Source organism: Bombina bombina, chromosome 8, assembly GCF_027579735.1.
Source record: "Bombina bombina isolate aBomBom1 chromosome 8, aBomBom1.pri, whole genome shotgun sequence".
NCBI lineage: Eukaryota > Metazoa > Chordata > Amphibia > Anura > Bombinatoridae > Bombina > Bombina bombina.
The window spans coordinates 242458014-242482929 of NC_069506.1; the positions used below are offsets into that span (position 1 = coordinate 242458014).

Genomic DNA, 24916 nt, shown 5'->3' on the forward strand with positions numbered 1-24916 from the left:
GGGGGGGATATCACAATTGCTGTGTTTACATTTTTTTTTATTTATCTTCATAAACTGATTGAAGTTATGCAAATAGTTTCAGAAAATATCTATAGTATTAAAGGTCTAGCATATTCTTTTATTTATTTTTCATTTGTGGGGGATGAGCAGATTAGTCACAATACAGCTAAATACTTTTTTGTTAACTTATCTGATCAATTAATTATCGAGTGTAATAAAAGGCATGTTGCAAATTTTCACCATTACATAATGGGAAATAAAAGTAAAAACTGAACATTCATGATTCATAAAGTTCATGTAATTTATAAAATAAAATTGAGTTTTTGTTCTTTTCATATACTTTGTTGAAGAGCACACCTTGGTAAACTCAGGAGCATGCACATGTCTTGAGCAATAAATTATAGTGGTGTTTGCAACAATGTTTATAACAATGGTGTACTTAGCACACTCTTGAGAATATCTAGATATGTATGTCCTTCAACAAAGGACACCCATAATACAAAGTAAATTTGTTAATAGAATTAAATTTGAAAGGTGTTGTTTTGTTTGTTTTTTTTTTAAGTAGTAAATAACTTGCAATTACAAACAAAAAATTACAATAATAAATGTGATGAAAAGGATATCGTGTGTCAACGACGTGGAAGTTTCAAAATCACAATATCACAAAACATAAAAAGAAACAAATTATGGAGCAATATTATAACACTAATCTAATGTGAAAAAATGGTGTCAATTTTCTACTCACATAACCTTGAGCTATCCTAAGCTCAAGTACTGTGCGATCCTTAATTCACAAAGCTGTCAGGCTCAGCTCTCCCAGTGTTGATAGAATCACTGATACCGGAATCTGTGACCGTGTCTCAAAAATATAAAGGACAAGTATGTAGTGTGATACTGCGTATAAGGGATGTAAAGTAATTTATTAGATATGTACTCACACTTTTCAGGAGCTATACATCAGCTCCTGATATGTTTACAGACCTGATATAGGCTATCAGGGAAGCCAATAGTAGAACAAGGATCCGGAACCGCTATATAAAAAGTAGATTTATTTAAAAGTAGAGAAACATACTATAAACTTAAAATGAATATCAGGACTTCAAGTCCACTATGGGCTACAGAGAAAACGTGTAACAACCAAAATTGTATCCAAAGAGCATGGTAACGGATTGTTACCCAAAGTAACGTGAATTTAGTGACGTCACAGTGAAGGTCTTTCTCCGTGTATGAAGTGGTAACTTAACAGATACATTGTTTGATTCAAAAACAATCCATTACTATCCTCTTTGGAGACTGCCCCTGTTTCCGCCCAAGGTTTCAGGATTGCCGGAAACAGCAGTTATGAAGCAGCGGTCTTAAGACCGCTGCTCCATAACTGGTCCACCTGCTCTGAGGCTGCGGACATCAATCCCCCCGATCCTATACGATTGGGCTGATTGACACCCCCTGCTAGCGGCCGATTAGTCGCGAATCTGCAGGGGCGGAATTGCACAAGCAGTTCACAAGAATTACTTGTACAATGATAAATGCCGACAGTGTATGCTGTCGGCATTCATTGATGTCTGTTGGACATGATCTGCTGATCGGATCATGTCGGACAGAACGATGATACATTGGCCCCTTTGGATACAATTTTGGTTGTTACACATTTCCTCTGTAGCCCATAGTGACTTGAAGTCCTTATATTCCTTTTTAAGTTTATAGTATGTTTTTATACTTTGAAATAAATCTACTTTTTATATAGCGGTTTCCGGATCCTTGTTCTACTCTTGGCTTCCCTGATAGCCTATATCAGGTCTGTAAACCTATCAGGAGCTGATGTATAGCTCCTGAAAAAGTGTGATTACATATCTAATAAATTACTTTACATCCCTTATACGCAGTATCACACTATATACTTGTCCTTTATATTTTTGAGACACGGTCACAGATTCCGGTAGCAGTGATTCTATCAACACTGGGAGAGCTGAGCCTGGCAGCGTTTTGAATCAGGATCGTACAGTACTTGAGCTTAAAGTGAATGTAAAGTTAACGCTACTGGCTCACGGCATAGTTTAATTAATCAAATTTTTTATATTTATTTTTTACACCAATTTTTACCTTTTTAAAGCTCCAACAATAAGCGCAGCTCTCCCGCCCGACATATTGTGTAATTGATTGACAGGTGCCGATTCTTAAAACAACGCATCCTTGTTTGTCCCCGGGCCATGATGTTTGTGCAAGGGGGAAGCAAGATGTGTGTGTGTGGTACGCCGTGTGTATATGTATGTGTGGTGAAGGGCCGGTGCTACAATAGAGGCAGACTAGCAAACCGCCTAAGGGCACCCCTTTTGAAGGGATGCAAATTCTGTGCATGACTTTTTCAAATTTGTTTAACCCTTTGAGTGCTAATGACGGCTCTGACCTGTCACAGAGTTTCCCACTCTGGTGCTAATGAAGGCTCAGAGCCGTCACTAGCACTCCCCCACCTTGAGGGAGATCTGGGGGCTCCTACCCCGGTGATCGCGCCTATAGAGTGACAGGCATCGCCGGGGCTTCCCGTTTTGCATGGTGACGTCACGCGCAATAACGTGATGACTTCACCGCACAACTTTATTTATATTTAACAATGTTAAGTATAGGAGTAGGGGGCATGCTGCTTAGAAGCCTGTATTTCAGGCATCTAAGCAGCTACAGACCCCCAAGACCCACCATTGGAAAGGTAATCGCCAAACCTTTCCAACAGTGTAAGTCTTGTGGGGCCTTAGAGTAACAAAAAAAAAATTTAAAAACAATTGTTCCAAAAAAAAAAAAAAAAAAAAAAAAACATTAAAAAATCTTAGCACCCAGGTGGGAAAGTGCTTAGCACTCAAAGGGTTAATGTGTATATTTTCGGTTTAGCCTGCCTAATTTGAGCTTCATATTAGGAGACATTTGTGGTGGCATAATGGCTAGAAGGGAACTCCACTGATATATAGGAGGCCACTGTCCTGCTTTTAGTGTGTAAACCCTCAACATCATCATACAGTACAGCTTAAATGTTATCAGTGTATAGGTTATACAGTTCAAACATGTGTATAGATGGACTTGCATTACCATATAGTGCAGAGTTTGTTTTTTATTAGTGTGTAAATGTTTATTATCATCACTATACTGTGGCAATTGAAAAATGTGAGTTGTACTGGTCCTCTGGCCAAATCCTCTGCAAGTTAATGTGATATATTATAGTTAAAAAAGTTCCTAAAGTGTTACCACCAAGGAACCGTATGGGGTGCACAGACTGTCCAAATGAAACAAATACTGTTCATTCCAAATGGGGGTCCCAACCTAAAGTGAAAACAAAAATATTCTGGACACAGCAGCTGCTCTTGTCCAAACGACCAATGAATATCTGAAGATAAATTAAAATAAAGAAGGCACCTCCTAGTGCAATATGTTTCCACAGCATGAATGCAGCTGATTAAGTGATACAATTATACTCACAAACAGAGCAACACCAAATGTGCTTATTGGAGCCTGCTGGGATCTCTCAGTGTCCCAACTCACTGGTCACAAGTGCAGTGTCTGCTCCCTGTTGATCTACTGGTCCTCAATCAGGATTATTAATGTGAGAATGAAAGTGTTTAAAATTAAAAACACAATTTATTAAAATCCATTAAAACAAAAGAGCTTTGATATTGAGCGTAACTCTTTACAAACAGATTTGCAACATATTTCTCAGCCCCTCTGGCTGTTTCCTCAGACATAACTTATTTATCTTCTAATGTGATTTATTGAAGGGCTTGAACAATTTATCAAGATGCATTCACAGTGTCTGAGAACTTTCAGCTCAGGTTTGCAAGAGGGGAGTCTGTAACCTCAAACTTAAGAGCTGTCTTTGCTTCTTATCCTAGGTGGCAGAGCTAAATCCCCTCAAACTCACTTGTTCAAGGTGATTGACAGGCCCTGCTCTCACACAATTGATTGCCGAAGAGCAGGGGGCTGGAATGGACAGCAGAATTCTTAAGCAGTCTTAAAGGGACAGTAATCTTAAAAAATAATGTTAGATAATTCTGCACATAGTGCAGAATTATATGTCATTATCTTAGTGACAGCTTTCAAAATCAAAGGATTTTAAAGATTTTAGTTGTCAAAGTTGCACTTACCTGTTCTAAAAACTTCTAATAGGTCTTCATTTTCAAAAGCGCTTTTCGGGTGCGCTGTCTAATCACAGCGCGCCCGATCTCGCTATTGAACTGAATGTAGCGTGCTCCCAACACCAGACCAGAAGATCATAGAGAGGAGAACCGGTAAGTGTAGGGTGACCATATTGCCGCTTTAAGAAGGGACAAATATGAAAAATGCATATGTTTGGGCTGTTTTCAAGGCTGTTTAAAGAAATGGTTTTTATAAGAACCCTGACATATGCATTTTTCATATGTGTCCCTTTTTAAAGCGGCAATATGGTCATCCTAGGTAAGTACAACTTTGACAGCTAAAATCTCTAAAACTCTTTGATTTTGAAAGACTATATGCAGAATTAAATAACATTATTTTTTAAGTTTACTGTCCCTTTAAAGTTTGCCAAAAGGAGATTTAAGGTTCTCTGCCAGAGAACTTGTCCATCTGCGGCTTGGTAAATTTTCCTGTTAGGCATGCTAGTATGAGTCTAGGTAAAAATGCTGAAAAAGGAAAAGAGGTCATCCTGTCTCTGGGTCTGTGTGTTTTATATATTATCATCACTGTTTGATTCATTATGCAGAACCACCACGGATTTGCTATGTTGTGCAGAGCCACCACTCTGGTATGTTATGTCATGCAAAAATTAAGCATTATAGCTATTAAAGTTATAATAAATCAGACTAAAAGTCAATACTTTAATGTGACAATGGAAATCTATATTCCCTATCATTACAAATAAAATAGTAATCTATAGTGTCTTAACACATCACTAGAACATTTTGCTAAGAAACAGTAACAATATATAATTATTTGGGGGGGTTGCAAAATGTGTCTTTGCCTGTGTAGCCAATAATCCTAGTACTAGCCCTGGTGTAGTGCGTGTGTATGTGTGTGGTGCCTGTGTGTGTGTGTGTGTGTGTGTGTGTGATTGTGTGTGTGTATATGGGTGTGTGGTGCATGTGTGTGTGTGTGTGTGATTGTGTGTGTGTGTGTATATGGGTGTGTGGTGCATGTGTGTGGTGTTATGTTTATATTTTATCAGTCTGAAATGTATGTTTTGAAACGTTAATTATACTTATTTTTTGCAGATCCTCCCTCTATGGAAATCATCATCTCAGGTAATTTTTTATTTGTCTGCAGTGCAGTATCTTTTTGGTTGTGTTTATTTTATTCTGTACTGTTAATGTAGTGAATGTGTAGTAAATGTGTAGCTAAACTGTGTCTGCTATTCCATGTTGAAAAGCTTATAGTTTCTGAAGTAAAAACCAAATAAAATATTTGGTTCCAGGCAAAGTTTGTAGTAAATGAAAATGGAAAGAAAATCACTTTAGATATTTTAAAGGGACATTCAAACACTTAGTGTAAGATGTTTTGATATTGTAAATAAAAAAACGGAGGTCCGCCTACACTATACCCCTCCTCCCTTGCCGCCTTGCTTCTGTCCTAATCAGCCGCGCTAACTACTCTAATACCCGGTCAATATGGATGCCGAACTCCCCCCCACTATACGTAGCTGCCTTCTTCTTCAACTGATAAGCAAATCAGAATCCAGTCCTCGGACAGAAATTGCACATTAAATTTGATTGCACTCAAGCAAACACATTTACTTTCACTCATAATATCGCGCTATTTCTGTGTGCGCAAAGAGCTACAAAATACCCAATATAGCTTGCTCGCTAGATATCGTGCCACTCGTAATCTAGCCCACTTAATAGGCTATGAAAAAAAAAATCCTGTAAGTCTGAATTAGCTCATCTTGAAAAAATATATTTTCTCCAACATTGGTGTGTCCCGGTCCACGGCGTCATCCATTACTTGTGGGAAATGTTCTCCCCACAGGGAAAGGCAAGGAGAGCACACAGCAAAAGCTGTCCATATAGCTCCCCCTCTGGCTCCGCCCCCCCAGTCATTCTCCTTGCCGCTCTGAACAAAGTAGCATCTACCACGGGGATGGCGAGGAGTTTGTGGTGTTAGTTGTAGTTTTTTATTCCTTCTATCAAGAGTTTGTTATTTTAAAATAGTGCTGGCTTGTACTATTTACTCTATAACAGAAAAGTGATGAAGATTTCTGTTTAAGAGGGCTATGATTTTAGCACAAGTAACTAAAATCCATTACTGTTACCACGTAGGACTGTTGAAACAAGAGAACTTCAGTTGGGGGTAACAGTTTGCAGACTCATCTGCTTCAGGTATGACTAGTCTCCTTCTAACAACACAGGCTAATGCTAGATGACAGTCATTTTTCCCCTCAGGGGAAACGGTAAGCCATTTTTCTTTCACCTCAGCAAAAAAGAATTACAGGCTTCCCCTTTTTGTTTTTTATGCTGGTAGACACTGTTAGGGGCTAAATCGATTGGTTTTTATTACAATATTATACCATTTGAAATATTTTATAAGCTCACATACACTTGGGAACGTTTTTATTGATCTGGCTTGTTTTAGACACCTAAATCTAGTCAGGAAGGCCCCTTCACTCTAGTGTGCTGAGGGAGAAAGCCTCATTTTGGGCACTTCAGCTGTGCAGTTGAATTTCAAGGCAGTGCATGCAGATTCATGTGAGAGGGTCCTGTGGTTCAGAAAGTGACTCCAGAAGGCTTTTTTCTGTGAATGGTGACCCCCTAAGGAAGGTAAAAAGCTGCAGCAAGGCTGTAGCTGGGATTGTGGTGTGTAAAAACGGTTAAATCCAACAATTAGCTCCGGTTTGCTTGTTTTAAGAGCTAGAGTCTCCATATTTGCTGTGCAATACTTTCTAAGCATTAAGACACTGAGGTCCAAATTTCAGAAAAATCGGATATTGCCTTCATAGTTTTTTGAACATTCAGAAATAAATGTGTCATTTTATTATTTAAAGAGACAGTAACGTTTTTGTTTAAAATCGTTTTTATTGCATTGTTTGCCTGTCTAAATCTGTTTAACATGTCTGTTCCATCAGATAACCTATGTTCTGTGTGTATAGTGACAAATGTGGTTCCCCCTTCGAGTGTTTGTGATAATTGCGCCATAGCGTCCCAAACAAAATCAGGACAGCTCTGTTATTTTTCATAATGTTGCCCAAGATGATTTATCTAATGAAGGTAGTGGGGATAGCTCTACATCCTCTCCTTCTGTGTCTACACCAGCTTTGCCCGCACAGGCGACACCTAGCGCGCCAGTGCTTATTTCTATGCAACAATTATCAGCAATAGTGGATAATTCTATAGCAAATCTTTTATCCAAACTGCCAGTTTTTCAGAGAAAGCGTGATTGTTCAGTTTTAAATACAGATAAAAAGGATGAACAATCAGACACTGACGATGCCTTATCTATTTTACCCTCACATCAATCGGAATTGGCTGTGAGGGAAGGGCTGTCTGAGGGTGAAATTTCAGACTCAGGAAAAATTTCTCAACAGGCAGAACCTGATCTAGTGGCATTTAAGTTTAAGCTAGAACATCTCCGCGCTTTGCTTAAGGAGGTATTAGCTACTCTGGATGACTGTGATTCCATGGTAGTACCAGAGAAGTTGTGCAAATTGGACAAATTTTTAGAGGTCCCAGTGCACGACGACGCTTTTCCAATACCTAAGAGGGTAGCGAACATAGTGGAAAAGGAGTGGGAGAAGCCAGGTGTACCCTTTGCCCCACCTCCTATATTTAAGAAAATGTTTCCCATAGTAGACCCTAGAAGGGACGCATGGCAAACGGTCCCGAAGGTTGAAGGAGCTGTTTCAACACTAGCGAAGCGCACAACCATTCCTATAGAGGACAGCTGCGCTTTCAAAGATCCTATGGATAAAAAATTGGAAGGATTGCTTAAAAAGATTTTTGTTCAGCAAGGGTTCATCCTTAAACCAGCTACGTGTGTTATTACTGTCACTTCAGCTGCGTCCTTTTGGTTCGAAGAACTAGAAAGGTCGCTCCAGAAAGAGACTTCCTATGAAGAAGTCATGACAGAATTCACGCATTAAAGTTAGCTAATTCCTTTATATTGGATGCCGCCTTTCAAATAACAAAATTGGCGGCGAAAAACTCAGGTTTTGCTATAGTAGCGCGGAGGGCGCTTTGGCTAAAATCCTGGTCGGCAGACGTGTCGTCCAAGACTAAGTTACTGAATATTCCTTTCAAGGGTAAGACCCTTTTTGGGCCGGAATTGAAGGAAATTATTTCAGACATCACTGGGGGTAAGGGCCATGCCCTCCCACAGGATAGGCCTTTTAAGGCTAAGAACAAGTCTAATTTTCGTTCCTTTCGCAATTTCAGGAACGGATCGGCTAATAACTCCACTGCCGCTAGACAAGAAGGTAAGGCTGGAACAAGGGTAAACAAACCAAGAAACCTGCTGCTGCTACCAAGACAGCATGAAGGGGTAGCCCCCGATCCGGGACCGGATCTGGTAGGGGGCAGACTATCTCTCTTCGCTCAGGCTTTGGGCAAGAGATGTTCTGGATCCCTGGGCACTAGAGATAGTTTCCAAGGGATACCTGTTAGAATTCAAGGACTTCCTCCAAAGGGAAGGTTCCACCTGTCTCGCTTATCTTCAGACCAGATAAAGAAACAGGCATTCTTACATTGTGTAAGAGACCTATCAAAGATGGGAGTGATAAACCCAGTCCCCTCCGGGGAACAAGGTCTAGGGTTTACTCAAACCTGTTTGTGGTTCCCAAAAAAGAGGGAACTTTCAGGCCAATTCTGGATTTAAAGATATTAAACAAGTTCCTCAGAGTTCCATCCTTCAAGATGGAAACCATTCGGACAATCTTACCAACAATCCAGCAGGGTCAATTTTTGACTACCGTGGATCTGAAGGATGCGTATCTGCATATCCCAATCCACAAATCTCATCATCAGTTCCTGAGGTTCGCCTTTCTGGACAAACATTACCAGTTTGTGGCTCTTCCATTCGGTTTAGCCACCGCTCCCAGAATTTTCACAAAGGTGCTAGGGTCCCTTCTAGCGGTCCTAAGACCGAGGGGCATCGCTGTAGCACCTTATCTATACGACATCCTAATCCAAGTGTCGTCTCTTTCCAAAGTGAGGGCTCATACAGACATTGTGTTGGCTTTTCTCAGATCTCACGGGTGGAAAGTGAACATAGAAAAAAGTTCACTGTCACCGTCCACAAGGGTTCCTTTTCTGGGAACAATAATAGATTTCGTGGAAATGAAGATCTTTCTCACAGACGTCAGAAAGACAAAGCTTCTAAAAGCTTGTCGAGTTCTTCACTCTATTCCTCAACCCTCCATAGCTCAATGCATGGAAGTAATAGGACTAATGGTCACAGCAATGGATGTGGTTCCTTTTGCTCGAATTCATCTAAGACCATTACAGCTGTGCATGCTCAATCAGTGGAATGGGGACTATACAGACTTGTCTCCCCAAATTCAAGTAGACCAGTTAACCAGGGACTCACTTCTCTGGTGGTTGACCCAGGATCACCTGTCTCAGGGAATGAGTTTCCGCAGACCGGAGTGGGTCATCGTCACGACCGACGCCAGCCTCTTGGGGTGGGGCGTGGTCTGGGACTCTCTGAAAGCTCAGGGCCTATGGTCGCGGGAAGAGTCGCTTCTCCCCGATAAACATTTTGGAACTAAGAGCTATATTCAATGCGCTCCTGGCTTGGCCTCAGCTAGCGGAGCCAGGTTCATAAGATTTCAGTCGGACAACATAACGACTGTTGCGTACATCAATCATCAGGGGGGAACAAAGAGTTCCCTAGCGATGAAGGAAGTAACCAAGATAATCCAATGGGCAGAGAATCACTCCTGCCATCTATCTGCTATTCACATCCCAGGAGTAGACAACTGGAGGCGGACTATTTGAGTCGTCAGACTTTCCATCCGGGGGGAGTGGGAACTCCATCCGGAGGTCTTTGTTCAGTTAACCCAATTATGGGGCATTCCAGACATGGATCTAATGGCGTCCCGTCAGAACTTCAAGATTCCTTGCTACGGGTCCAGATCCAGGGATCCTAAGGCGACTCTAGTGGATGCATTAGTGGCGCCTTGGTCGTTCAACCTAGCATATGTGTTTCCACCGTTTCCTCTCCTCCCCAGGCTCATAGCCAGGATCAAACAGGAGAAGGCCTTGGTGATTCTGATAGCTCCTGCGTGGCCACGCAGGACTTGGTATGCAGACCTGGTGAATATGTCATCGGCTCCACCATGGAAGCTACCTTTGAGACAGGACCTTCTAGTACAAGGTCTATTCGAACATCCCAATCTAGTTTCTCTGCAGCTGACTGCTTGGAAATTGAACGCTTGATTTTATCCAAGCGTGGGTTTTCAAATTCTGTGATTGATACTCTGGTCCAAGCCAGAAAACCTGTGACTAGAAGGATTTACCATAAAATATGGAAAAAATATATCTGTTGGTGTGAAACCAAAGGATTCTCCTGGAGTAAGATTAAAATTCCAAAGATTCTCTCCTTTTTTCCAAGAAGGTTTGGATAAAGGATTGTCAGCTAGTTCTCTAAAAGGACAGATTTCTGCATTATCCGTCTTGTTGCACAAACGACTGGCAGCTTTGCCAGATGTACAAGCTTTTGATCAGGCTTTGGTTAGAATCAAGCCTGTTTACAGACCCATGACTCCTCCTTGGAGTCTAAATTTAGTTCTTTCAGTTCTTCAAAGGGTTCCTTTTGAACCTTTACATTCCATAGATATTAAGTTACTATCTTGGAAAGTTCTGTTTTTGGTTGCTATTTCTTCTGCTAGAAGAGTTTCTGAATTATCTGCTTTGCAGTGTGATCCACCCAATCTGGTGTTCCATTCAGATAAGGTTGTTTTGCGTACTAAGCCTGGTTTTCTTCCAAAAGTTGTTTCCAACGAGAACATCAACCAGGAAATAGTTGTTCCTTCTTTGTGTCCGAATCCAGTTTCAAAGAAGGAACGTTTATTACACAATTTAGATGTTGTTCGTGCTTTAAAGTTCTATTTAGAAGCAACAAAAGATTTAGACAAACCTCATCCTTGTTTGTCGTTTACTCTGGTAAGAGGAGAGGTCAAAAAGCTACTGCTACCTCTCTCTCTTTCTGGCTGAAAAGCATTATCCGCTTGGCTTATGAGACTGCCCGGACGGCAGCCTCCTGACCGTATCACAGCTCACTCTACTAGGGCTGTGGCTTCCACATGGGCCTATAAGAACGAGGCTTCTGTTGACCAGATATGTAAGGCAGCGACTTGGTCTTCTCTGCACACTTTTGCAAATTCTACAAATTTGATATTTTTGCTTCTTCGGAGGCTGTTTTTGGGAGAAAGGTTTTGCAAGCCGTGGTGCCTTCTGTTTAGGTAACCGGATTTGCTCCCTCCCTTCATCCGTGTCCTAAAGCTTTGGTATTGGTTCCCACAAGTAATGGATGACGCCGTGGACCGGACACACCAATGTTGGAGAAAACAGAATTTATGCATACCTGATAAATTAATTTCTCTAACGGGTGTGTCCGGTCCACGACCCGCCCTGGTTTTTTTAATCAGGTTGAAATTTTTTTTTCTTTATACACTACAGTCACCACGGCACCCTATAGTTTCTCCTTTTTCTCCTAACCGTCGGTCGAATGACTGGGGGGCGTAGCCAGAGGGGGAGCTATATGGACAGCTCTTGCTGTGTGCTCTCCTTGCCTTTCCCTGTGGGGGGAGAACATTTCCCACAAGTAATGGATGACGCCGTGGACCGGACACACCGTTGGAGAAAGTAATTTATCAGGTAAGCATAAATTCTGTTATTATTTTAATTAATGTACATGCCACATTTTTCTGCTATTTACTTAAAGGAACACTGTACCCAAAAAATTTATTTCATGATTCAGATAGAGCATGCAATTTTAAGCAACTTTCTATTTTACTCCTATTATCAAATGTTCTTTATTCTCTTGGTATCTTTATTTGAAATGCAAGAATGTAAGTTTAGATGCCGGCCCATTTTTGGTGAACAACCTAGGTTGTCCTTGCTGATTGGTGGATAAATTCATCCACCAATCAAAAACTGCTGTCCAGAGTTCTGAACCAAGAAAAAAAGCGTAGATGCTTTCTTTTTCATATAAAGATAGCAAGAGAACGAAGAACATTTGATAATAGGAGTAAATTAGAAAGTTGCTTAAAATTGCATGCTCTATCTGAATCACAAAATAAATTTACAGTGTCCCTTTAAGTAAATAGCAGATAAATGTGGCATGTACATTAATTAAAATAATAATATATTTTTTTTTCAAGATGAGCTAATTCAGACATACAGGATTTTTTTTTCATAGCCTATTAAGTGGGCTAGATTACGAGTGGCACGATATCTAGCGAGCAAGCTATATTGGGTATTTTGTAGCTCTTTGAGCACACAGAAATAGCGCGGATATTATGAGTTGAAAGTAAATGTGTTTGCTTGAGTGCAATCAAATTTAATGTGTGTCAGGTTATCGTGACTTAAGAGCTCTGGTTAACTGTTTATAAAGTGCACAAAAAACATCAAAAATATGTGTAAAAGTAATGTTTTTAGACCACTGTCTAAAAAATTATTAAATATATATTGGAATAAAACATGATAAGGGCTCAAAGATACGAGGTCTCAGGTGTTACAAAAAAAGGCATGCAAAGTACTTTAACCCTTTTGCTGCTAAGCCTTTTTTTCACCTCAGTGCTGAGCCAATTTTAAACTTTTTTTGCTGCCTACGTTTATACCCTATAGTAAATCAAATTTCAGTGAATGTCCCAAACTAATTATATATTATTTTTTTCAGCAAACCCAGCAGATTCAAAATATACCATTATTGCATTTATAATTCTTGGCATATGATATAGTGGTGGCAAAAACTGTAAAAAAAGTAGAATTTCTCCAACATTGGTGTGTCCGGTCCACGGCGTCATCCATTACTTGTGGGAAATATTCTCCCCCACAGGGAAAGGCAAGGAGAGCACACAGCAAGAGCTGTCCATATAGCTCCCCCTCTGGCTCCCCCCCCCAGTCATTCTCCTTGCCGCTCTGAACAAGTAGCATCTACCACGGGGATGGCGAGGAGTTTGTGGTGTTAGTTGTAGTTTTTTATTCTTCTATCAAGAGTTTGTTATTTTAAAATAGTGCTGGCTTGTACTATTTACTCTATAACAGAAAAGTGATGAAGATTTCTGTTTAAGAGGGCTATGATTTTAGCAGACAGTAACTAAAATCCATTACTGTTATCACGCAGGACTGTTGAAACAAGAGAACTTCAGTTGGGGGTAACAGTTTGCAGACTCATCTGCTTCAGGTATGACTGGTCTCCTTCTAACAACACAGGCTAATGCTAGATGACAGTCATTTTTCCCCTCAGGGGAAAAGGTAAGCCATTTTTCTTTCACCTCAGCAAAAAAGATAACAGGCTTCCCCTTTTTGTTTTTTATGCTGGTAGACACTGTTAGGGGCAAAATCGATTGGTTTTTATTACAATATGATACCATTTGAAATATTTTATAAGCTCACATACACTGGGGAACGTTTTTTATTGATCTGGCTTGTTTTAGACACCTAAATCTAGTCAGGAAGGCCCCTTCACTCTAGTGTGCTGAGGGAGGAAGCCTCATTTTGGTGCTTCAGCTGCACAGTTGATTTACAAGGCAATGCATGCAGATTCATGTGAGAGGGTCCTGTGGTTCAGAAAGTGACTCCAAAAGGCTTTTTTCTGTGGATGGTGACCCTTAAGGAAGGTAAAAACCTGCAGCAAGGCTGTAGCAGGGATTGTGGTGTATAAAAAACGGTTTAAATCCAACAATTAGCTCCGGTTTGCTTGTTTTAAGAGCTAAAGTCTCCATATTTGCTGTGCAATACTTTCTAAGCATTAAGACACTGGGGTCCAAATTTCAGAAAAATCGGATATTGCCTTCATAATTTTTTGAACATTCAGAAATAAAGGTGTCTTTTTATTATTTAAAGAGACAGTAACGTTTTTGTTTAAAATCGTTTTTATTGCATTGTTTGCCTGTCTAAATCTGTTTAACATGTCTGTTCCATCAGATAACCTATGTTCTGTGTGTATAGAGACAAATGTGGTTCCCCCTTCGAGTGTTTGTGATAATTGCGCCATAGCGTCCAAACAAAATCAGGACAGCTCTGTTATTTTTTCATAATGTTGCCCAAGATGATTTATCTAATGAAGGTAGTGGGGATAGCTCTACATCCTCTCCTTCTGTGTCTATACCAGCTTTGCCCGCGCAGGCGACACCTAGCGCGCCAGTGCTTATTTCTATACAACAATTATCAGCAGTAGTGGATAATTCTATAGCAAATCTTTTATCCAAACTGCCAGCTTTTCAGAGAAAGCGTGATTGTTCAGTTTTAAATACAGATAAAAAGGATGAACAATCAGACGCTGACGATGCCTTATCTATTTTACCCTCGCATCAATCGGAATTGGCTGTAAGGGAAGGGCTGTCTGAGGGTGAAATTTCAGATTCAGGAAAAATTTCTCAACAGGCAGAACCTGATCTAGTGGCATTTAAGTTTAAACTACAACATCTCCGCGCTTTGCTTAAGGAGGTATTAGCTACTCTGGATGACTGTGATTCCATGGTAGTACCAGAGAAGTTGTGCAAATTGGACAAATTTTTAGAGGTCCCAGTGCACGATGACGCTTTTCCAATACCTAAGAGGGTAGCGAACATAGTGGAAAAGGAGTGGGAGAAGCCAGGTGTACCCTTTGCCCCACCTCCTATATTTAAAAAAATGTTTCCCATAGTAGACCCTAGAAGGGACGCATGGCAAACGGTCCCGAAGGTTGAGGGAGCTGTTTCAACACTAGCGAAGCGCACAACTATTCCTATAGAGGACAGCTGTGCTTTCAAAGATCCTATGGATAAAAAATTGGAAGGATTGCTTAAAAAGATTTTTGTTCAGCAAGGGTTCATCCTTCAACCAGCTACGTGTGTTATTACTGTCACTTCAGCGGCGTCCTTTTGGTTCGAAGAACTAGAAAGGTCGCTCCAGAAAGAGACTTCCTATGAAGAAGTCATGGACAGAATTCACGCATTAAAGTTAGCTAATTCCTTTATATTGGATGCCGCCTTTCAAATAACGAAATTGGCGGCGAAAAACTCAGGTTTTGCTATAGTAGCGCGGAGGGCGCTTTGGCTAAAATCCTGGTCGGCAGATGTTTCGTCCAAGACTAAGTTACTGAATATTCCTTTCAAGGGTAAGACCCTTTTTGGGCCGGAATTGAAGGAAATTATTTCAGACATCACTGGGGGTAAGGGCCATGCCCTCCCACAGGATAGGCCTTTTAAGGCTAAGAACAAGTCTAATTTTCGTTCCTTTCGCAATTTCAGGAACGGACCGGCTAATAACTCCACTGCCGCTAGACAAGAAGGTAACGCGGCCCAGCCCAAACCCGCTTGGAAGCCCATGCAAGGCTGGAACAAGGGTAAACAAACCAAGAAACCTGCTGCTGCTACCAAGACAGCATGAAGGGGTAGCCCCCGATCCGGGACCGGATCTGGTAGGGGGCAGACTATCTCTCTTCACTCAGGCTTGGGCAAGAGATGTTCTGGATCTCTGGGCACTAGAGATAGTTTCCAAGGGATACCTGTTAGAATTCAAGGGACTTCCTCCAAAGGGAAGGTTCCACCTGTCTCGCTTATCTTCAGACCAGATAAAGAAACAGGCATTCTTACATTGTGTAAGAGACCTTTCAAAGATGGGAGTGATAAACCCAGTCCCCTCCGGGGAACAAGGTCTAGGTTTTTACTCAAACCTGTTTGTGGTTCCCAAAAAAGAGGGAACTTTCAGGCCAATTCTGGATTTAAAGATATTAAACAAGTTCCTCAGAGTTCCATCCTTCAAGATGGAAACCATTCGGACAATCATACCGACAGTCCAGCAGGGTCAATTTTTGACTACCGTGGATCTAAAGGATGCGTATCTGCATATCCCAATCCACAAATCTCATCATCAGTTCCTGAGGTTCGCCTTTCTGGACAAACATTACCAGTTTGTGGCTCTTCCATTCGGTTTAGCCACCGCTCCCAGAATTTTCACAAAGGTGCTAGGGTCCCTTCTAGCGGTCCTAAGGCCGAGGGGCATCGCTGTAGCACCTTATCTAGACGACATCCTAATCCAAGCGTCGTCCCTTTCCAAAGCGAGGGCTCATACAGACATTGTGTTGGCCTTTCTCAGATCTCACGGGTGGAAGGTGAACATAGAAAAAAGTTCACTGTCACCGTCCACAAGGGTTCCTTTTCTGGGAACAATAATAGATTCTGTGGAAATGAAGATCTTTCTCACAGAAGTCAGAAAGGCAATGCTTCTAAAAGCTTGTCGAGTTCTTCATTCTATTCCTCAACCCTCCATAGCTCAATGCATGGAAGTAATAGGACTAATGGTCGCAGCAATGGATGTGGTTCCTTTTGCTCGAATTCATCTAAGACCATTACAGCTATGCATGCTCAATCAGTGGAATGGGGACTATACAGACTTGTCTCCCCAAATTCAAGTAGACCAGGTAACCAGGGACTCACTTCTCTGGTGGTTGACCCAGGATCACCTGTCTCAGGGAATGAGTTTCCGCAGACCGGAGTGGGTCATCGTCACGACCGACGCCAGCCTCTTGGGGTGGGGCGAGGTCTGGGACTCCCTGAAAGCTCAGGGCCTATGGTCGCGGGAAGAGTCGCTTCTCCCGATAAACATTTTGGAACTAAGAGCTATATTCAATGTGCTCCTGGCTTGGCCTCAGCTAGCGGAAGCCAGGTTCATAAGATTTCAGTCGGACAACATAACGACTGTTGCGTACATCAATCATCAGGGGGGAACAAAGAGTTCCCTAGCGATGAAGGAAGTAACCAAGATCATCCAATGGGCAGAGAATCACTCCTGCCATCTATCTGCTATTCACATCCCAGGAGTAGACAACTGGGAGGCGGACTATTTGAGTCGTCAGACTTTCCATCCGGGGGAGTGGGAACTCAATCCGGAGGTCTTTGCTCAGTTAACCCAATTATGGGGCATTCCAGACATGGATCTAATGGCGTCCCGTCAGAACTTCAAGATTCCTTGCTACGGGTCCAGATCCAGGGATCCCAAGGCGACTCTAGTGGATGCATTAGTGGCGCCTTGGTCGTTCAACCTAGCATATGTGTTTCCACCGTTTCCTCTCCTTCCCAGGCTCATAGCCAGGATCAAACAGGAGAAGGCCTCTGTGATTCTGATAGCTCCTGCGTGGCCACACAGGACTTGGTATGCACACCTGGTGAATATGTCATCGGCTCCACCATGGAAGCTACCTTTGAGACAGGATCTTCTAGTACAAGGTCCATTCGAACATCTAAATCTAGTTTCTCTGCAGCTGACTGCTTGGAAATTGAACGCTTGATTTTATCCAAGCGTGGGTTTTCAAATTCTGTGATAGATACTCTGGTCCAAGCCAGAAAACCTGTGACTAGAAAGATTTACCATAAAATATGGAAAAGATATATCTGTTGGTGTGAATCCAAAGGATTCTCCTGGAGTAAGATTAAAATTCCAAAGATTCTCTCCTTTCTCCAAGAAGGTTTGGATAAAGGGTTGTCAGCTAGTTCTCTAAAAGGACAGATTTCTGCATTATCCGTCTTGTTGCACAAACGACTGGCAGCTTTGCCAGATGTACAAGCTTTTGTTCAGGCTTTGGTTAGAATCAAGCCTGTTTACAGACCCATGACTCCTCCTTGGAGTCTAAATTTAGTTCTTTCAGTTCTTCAAGGGGTTCCGTTTGAACCTTTACATTCCATAGATATTAAGTTATTATCTTGGAAAGTTCTATTTTTGGTTGCTATTTCTTCTGCTAGAAGAGTTTCTGAATTATCTGCTTTGCAGTGTAATCCACCATATCTGGTTTTTCATTCAGATAAGGTTGTTTTGCGTACTAAGCCTGGTTTTCTTCCAAAAGTTGTTTCCAACAAGAACATCAACCAGGAAATAGTTGTTCCTTCTTTGTGTCCGAATCCAGTTTCAAAGAAGGAACGTTTATTACACAATTTAGATGTTGTTCGTGCTTTAAAGTTCTATTTAGAAGCAACAAAAGATTTTAGACAAACCTCATCTTTGTTTGTCGTTTACTCTGGTAAGAGGAGAGGTCAAAAAGCTACTACTACCTCTCTCTCTTTCTGGCTGAAAAGCATTATCCGCTTGGCTTATGAGACTGCCGGACGGCAGCCTCCTGACCGTATCACAGCTCACTCTACTAGGGCTGTGGCTTCCACATGGGCCTACAAGAACGAGGCTTCTGTTGACCAGATATGTAAGGCAGCGACTTGGTCTTCTCTGCACACTTTTGCCAAATTCTACAAATTTGATATTTTTGCTTCTTCGGAGGCTATTTTTGGGAGAAAGGTTTTGCAAGCCGTGGTGCCTTTCGTTTAGGTAACCTGATTTGCTCCCTCCCTTCATCCGTGTCCTAAAGCTTTGGTATTGGTTCCCACAAGTAATGGATGACGCCGTGGACCGGACACACCAATGTTGGAGAAAACAGAATTTATGCTTACCTGATAAATTACTTTCTCCAACGGTGTGTCCGGTCCACGGCCCGCCCTGGTTTTTTAATCAGGTTGAAAAAATTTTCTTTATACACTACAGTCACCACGGCACCCTATAGTTTCTCCTTTTTCTCCTAACCGTCGGTCGAATGACTGGGGGGGGGAGCCAGAGGGGGAGCTATATGGACAGCTCTTGCTGTGTGCTCTCCTTGCCTTTCCCTGTGGGGGAGAATATTTCCCACAAGTAATGGATGACGCCGTGGACCGGACACACCGTTGGAGAAAGTAATTTATCAGGTAAGCATAAATTCTGTTTTTTACAAAAAAATATGTATAACTGTTTCTTAGATTTTAATAACGAATACTGATAAGGGTTTAGTGACCACTGCTGTTAATTTGATCACTTTACTAAATTATCTTCATGGGAAGGCACATGTGAAATAATCAGCCATACAAGCTGTTGGGGTTATAATATAGATTAGAAAAGCCCAATTGTTCAGTACAGAAATAAAAACACTTTTTTTTCCTGCAAGGTGTTTACTGTTACCACAGTGATAACCTCACTATACAGACAAAATTCAGATACTTTTATGATAGAGGGACTTGTCTACTAGAAAATAAACTTTATTAGGGGTCTCTACACATACCAGATTTTTTTTAATGAACTTATAATGACCCATTTCCAAGCAAATTCCTGTGTGTTTTTTCTACTTTATTTTAAATGATCTGTTGTGTGGTACTGCTTCAAGACCACCATCATATGAAAGAGCAGGTGATTCTTAGAGGTTTGTAGATACTATGTAAGCTGAGATCGAAGGGATTGAAAAACCTCCCCTCATCCAGCTCCCACACAGCTTCACTGAGCTTCCCGGTTCTGCCCCCTTTGTTACTTCGCCACGTGCATATGTGGTGACTTCACTGGCACTCCCATGAAGCCTGAGAGTACCGACCTACTAGGCCACCAACAATCCTTGGCTTGTAGTGATGGGGCTGTGCATGATGAAAATGCCTTGTCATATATATATATATATATATATATATATATATATATATATATATATATATATATATATATATATATATATATATATATATATATATATATATATATATATATATATATGTGTTTATATATGTACATATGTATTTGTATATACTGTAAATATATTTATGTGTATATATGTATTTACAAATATATGTACACATATGAGCACATAAATACATAATGTATACATATGTAGATAAATATATAAAAGTGCATTGCAGCCCTTTGCAGTCAAGTAGATGAAAACATGAAAAATAATATTTATGCAATATTCATATTTAACCCCTTAATGACCACAGCACTTTTCCATTTTCTGACCGTTTGGGACCAAGGCTATTTTTACATTTTTGCGGTCTTTGTGTTTAGCTGTAATTTTCCTCTTACTCATTTACTGTACCCACACATATTATATACTGTTTTTCTCGCCATTAATGGACTTTCTAGAGATACCATTATTTTCATCATATCTTATAATTTACTATAAAATAAATTATAAAATATGAGGAAAAAATAGAAAAAAAACACACTTTACTCTATCTTTGACCCCAAAATCTGTTACACATCTACAACAACAAAAACACCCATGCTAAATAGTTTCTTAATTTTGTCCAGAGTTTAAAAATACCAATGTTTACATGTCTCTTGCTTTTTTGCAAGTTATAGGGCCATAAATATAAGTAGCACTTTGCTATTTCCAAACCACTTTTTTTCAAAATTAGCGCTAGTTACATTGGAACACTGATATCTTTCAGGAATCCCTGAATATCCCTTGACTGTATATATTTTTTTTAGAAGACATCCCAAAGTATTGATCTAGGCCCATTTTGGTATATTTCATGCACCATTTCACCACCAAATGCGATCAAATAAAAAAAATTGTTCACTTTTTCACAAATTTTTCACAAACTTTAGGTTTCTCACTGAAATTATTTACAAACAGCTTGTGCAATTATGGCTTAATTGGTTGTAATTTTTTCTCTGGGATCCCACTTTGTTCAGAAATAGCAGACACTATATGGCTTTGACATTGCTTTTTGGTGATTAGAAGGCCGCTAAATGCCACTGGCACCACACTGTATATGCCCAGCAGTGTAGGGGTTTAATTAGGGAGCCTGTAGGGAGCTTTTTGGGGTAATTTTAGCTTTAGTGATAGTGTAGTAGACAACCCAAAGTATTGATCTAGGCCAATTTTGGTATATTTCATGCCCCCATTTCACCGCCAAATGCGATCAATAAAAAAAAAAAACGTTAAATTTTTCCAATTTTAGGTTACTCACCTGAAATCATTTACAAACATTTTGTGCAATTATGGCACAAATGGTTGTAAATGCTTCTCTGGGATCCCCTTTGTCAGAAATAGCAGCCATATATCGCTTTGGCGTTGCTTTTTAAGTAATTAGAAGTCTGCTAAATGCCGATGCGCACCACACGTGCTATTATGCTCAGCAGTGCAGGGGTTAATTAGGGAACTTGTAGGGAGCTTGTAGGGTTAATTTTTGCTTTAGTGTAGTGTAGTAGACAACCCAAAGTATTGATCTAGGCCCATTTTGGTATATTTCATGCCACCATTTCACCGCCAAATGCATTAAATTAAAAAAAATAGTCAACTTTTTCACAAACTTTAGGTTTCTCACTGAAATTATTTACAAACAGCTTGTGCAATTATGGCACAAATGGTTGTAAATGCTTCTCTGGGATCCCCTTTGTTCAGAATAGCAGCCATATATTGCTTTGGCGTGCTTTTATGTAATTAGAAGTCTGCTAATGCCACTGCGCACAACACGTGAATTATGCCCAGCAGTGAAGGGGTTAATTAGCTTGTAGGGAGCTTGCAGGGTTAATTTTAGCTTTAGTGTAGAGATCAGCTTCCCACCTGACACATCAGACCCCCTGATCCCTCCAAAGAGCTCTCTTCCCTCCCCCACCCCACAATTGTCCCCGCCATCTTAAGTACTGGCAGAAAGTCTGCCAGTAATAAATAAAAGGTATCTTTTTTTTTTTTTCTTTCTTTTTTTTTTTTTAAAGCATATTTACATATGCTGCTGTGTAGGATCCCCCCTGCCTTATTGGGGGCCATCTTGGGTACTGCAGCTGTCTGCCAGTACCCAGTTTGCATATACAAATGTTTTTTTACAATTTATTTTAGTTTTTTCTGTAGTGCTAGCTTCCCTCCCCCCAAGTTCAATCCCCCACCCCTCCCAGATCCCTTAGATGATTTCCATTAGGTTTATTTAGTATTTTTTTTTACAATAATAGAAAAATAGCTTTCTGTAGTGTAAGCGGATCCCACCCACTCCCTCCCAGTGCACTGCGCCTGCCTGCCGCCCCCCGCGCCTGCCATGCCGGCAGCCTGCCCTACCGCGCCTGCCTGCCGGCCCACGTGCGCACCCCCGGCGATCTCGCCCCCCTCTCTGACTAAGAAGCCATCGATGGCCGCCACCCGCCTCCCACTTCCGCTCCCACCCACCAACAAATGCGGCCATCCGATGTCGCGTGCAGAGAGGGCCACAGAGTGGCTCTCTCTGCACCGGAGGGGCAAAAATTGTTATGGCAGGATGCTCGATATCGAGGCATCCTGCAATAACGGAAAGCAGCTGGAAGTGATCTGGATCGCTTCCAGCTGCTTTCCAAACCGAGGACGTGCAGGTGTCCGTCCTTGGTCGTAAGTGATTTTTTTAAGAGGACGTACTCTTCACGTCCTCAGTCGTTAAGGGGTTAAAGGGCCATAATACTCAAATGTTTAAACACTTGAAAGTAGCTGATATAGCTGTAAAAAGTGACTAGAAAATATCACTGAACATCTCTATGTAAAAAAGAAAGATATTTTACCTCAACAGTTTCTCAGTAGCCACATCCCATTGTAAAGGACTTCTAAGCAGCATATCAGTATGTCTGTCCCGGGACAACCGAAGGGTTGAGCCTCGTGCACTCTCATGTTATTTCCCTATTCAGTGTAAAGAAGTTTACAATTAAATCTCATGATAGTTAAGTCGAATCTCATGAGATTACAGTAAAAGAGTTCATGACCTCAGCACTGCTGATGCTGATTGGCTGCTGTTCATTTCTTCATTTTTTTAAAAAAATTTTTTTACCTGCAGCTGGGCATAACTTTTTAAACAGAACTTACTCTGCTGAGCTGAGGAAATTGTGAGGTAAAATATCTTCCTTTTTTACATAGAGATGCTCAGCTTTTTACAGTTATACTGCATCAGTTTCAAGTGATTTAGCATATGAGATTATGTCCCTTTAATAAGGTATTTACCTGTGTATGTACTGTAATATTTCACATACAGTGTCCTTCACATAGATGATATGTTCTAAGTAATTTTTAAATATATATTCCTATATATATCTGTATATATATTTACCTATATATAATCACATGTATGTCATATATTAGTTAATTAGTGTGCACAATGTAGCTGTATAATTAGGGTCCCCGGTTCCTCCTTCTGTAATCCTTGTGCAGTCTCACAAGAATTGCCATGTGCTTTCCCTCCCCAGCACGTTCTCAGACACTCTGTTTTATATCCAGTTCTCAAAATCCTATTTGATGAATAGGATGCAGCCAAATAAAAGTACAGAATTAATAAAGTAATAAATATACTTTTAATATGCTAAATTATACCCAGTTCTCAAAATCCTAAATCCCAGAGAAGTGGATATGCAGGCGGGCGTGCAGAGCAGGGAATCGCACAAGCAGGAAGGCACATGCTGTGTTGAAAGCAAGAACAAAATGCGTGAGAACATTACAGATAAAGCGGGTCACGTGGCAGGAAGAGAAAGGCTTAGCACGCATCAGAGAAGGCGGATAACATGCCAACTTTGACACGCCTACAGAAGGAGGAACTGGCACCCCCAATTATACCGTTACATTGTGCACACTAATTAACTATTTTGTGCGCATGATATAATTTCATCACATGGAACACTTATTTTGTGCAAAAGTTACAATCAATAAAGCGTTTGCAGGAAATAGATAAATTGTGGTAACTATTTAATATGCCGTGCTCACATTGTATTACATCGGGAGCACAGTGTTTTACAGCTTTGGAATGTGTTTGTTTTTTCCCAACATGAAACCGGAGGAGCTCTGTAGCTAAATCCAATTAGGGATAGTTATGTGGCAGGGTTAATCTTGTGAAGTCTTCGTGTGAATTGTACTGGAAGTACAATATAATTTTTTAATATTAGAAAAATCTTACTTTCACCTATATATTTATTGCCGGATTGACAGTGTTTCTTGTTACATACATTCACGCTAAAAATTAAAATAATAAAATTAAATTTATAAAGTAATCCTATTAATGAATTTCATTAAAATTTCTATAAACTGCTTAATTTACAAAATTTGGGGCAAATACACATTTTTATTTTTTATAAGTATTAGAAGTTTGATCACAATCATGGCCTTGTTTTTGGCAGATAACCATTACTGGCGGGTATTGTCATTGGGCCAGATTACAAGTAGAGCAATATTTAACGCTCTCACTCGAGAGTTAAAGGGACAGTCAAGTCCAAAAAAAAAATGTCATGATTCAAATAGAGCATGTAATTTTAAACAACTTTCCAATTTACTTTTATCACCAATTTTGCTTTGTTCTCTTGGTATTCTTAGTTGAAAGCTAATCCTAGGAGGTTCATATGCTAATTTCTCAGACCTTGAAGGCCGCCTCCAATCTAAATGCATTTTGATAGTTTTTCACCACTTGAGGGCATTAGTTCATGTGTTTCATATAGATAACATTGAGCTCATGCACGTGAATTTACCATGGAGTCAGCTCTGATTGGCTAAAATGCAAGTATGTCAAAAGAACTGAAATAAGGGGGCAGTCTTCTAAGGCTTAAATACAAGGTAATTACAGAGGTAAAACGTGTATAATTATAACTGTGTTGGTTATTAAAAATAGGGGAATGGGTAATTAAGAGATTATCTATCTTTTAAAACAACAAAAATTCTGGTGTTGACTGTCCCTTTAACTAAGCTAGAACTAAGCTTTTGCGTGCGTTGGGTAGCGCTTGTAATACAAATTGAAAGTAAATTGTTTTCATTGCTAACCCGACACGCGTAAAAAGCTGAACTTAGAATATTGCTTGTGAAAACATATAAATATTTTACATTCCAATCTTCTTCACATAACATAATATGTTCTATTTATTCAGAAATACATATTTCTATATATATTTAGTTTTTTTGTACAAATATATATATATATATATATATATATATATATATATATATATATATATATATGAATATATATTAAAATACATAGAGCATATTCTGCTATGTG

The 24916-nt window shown here is 40.3% G+C and overlaps 1 protein-coding gene across 1 annotated transcript in view; it reads left to right on the top strand.

Annotated features, from left to right (window-relative positions):
• The window catches only part of LOC128638967 (sialic acid-binding Ig-like lectin 16), a 382221-nt gene that overhangs the window by 265593 nt on the left and 91712 nt on the right, over positions 1-24916 (top strand). The window contains 1 exon segment of the mRNA XM_053691109.1: positions 5229-5258. Within this exon segment, the coding sequence (XP_053547084.1) occupies positions 5229-5258 (30 nt within the window).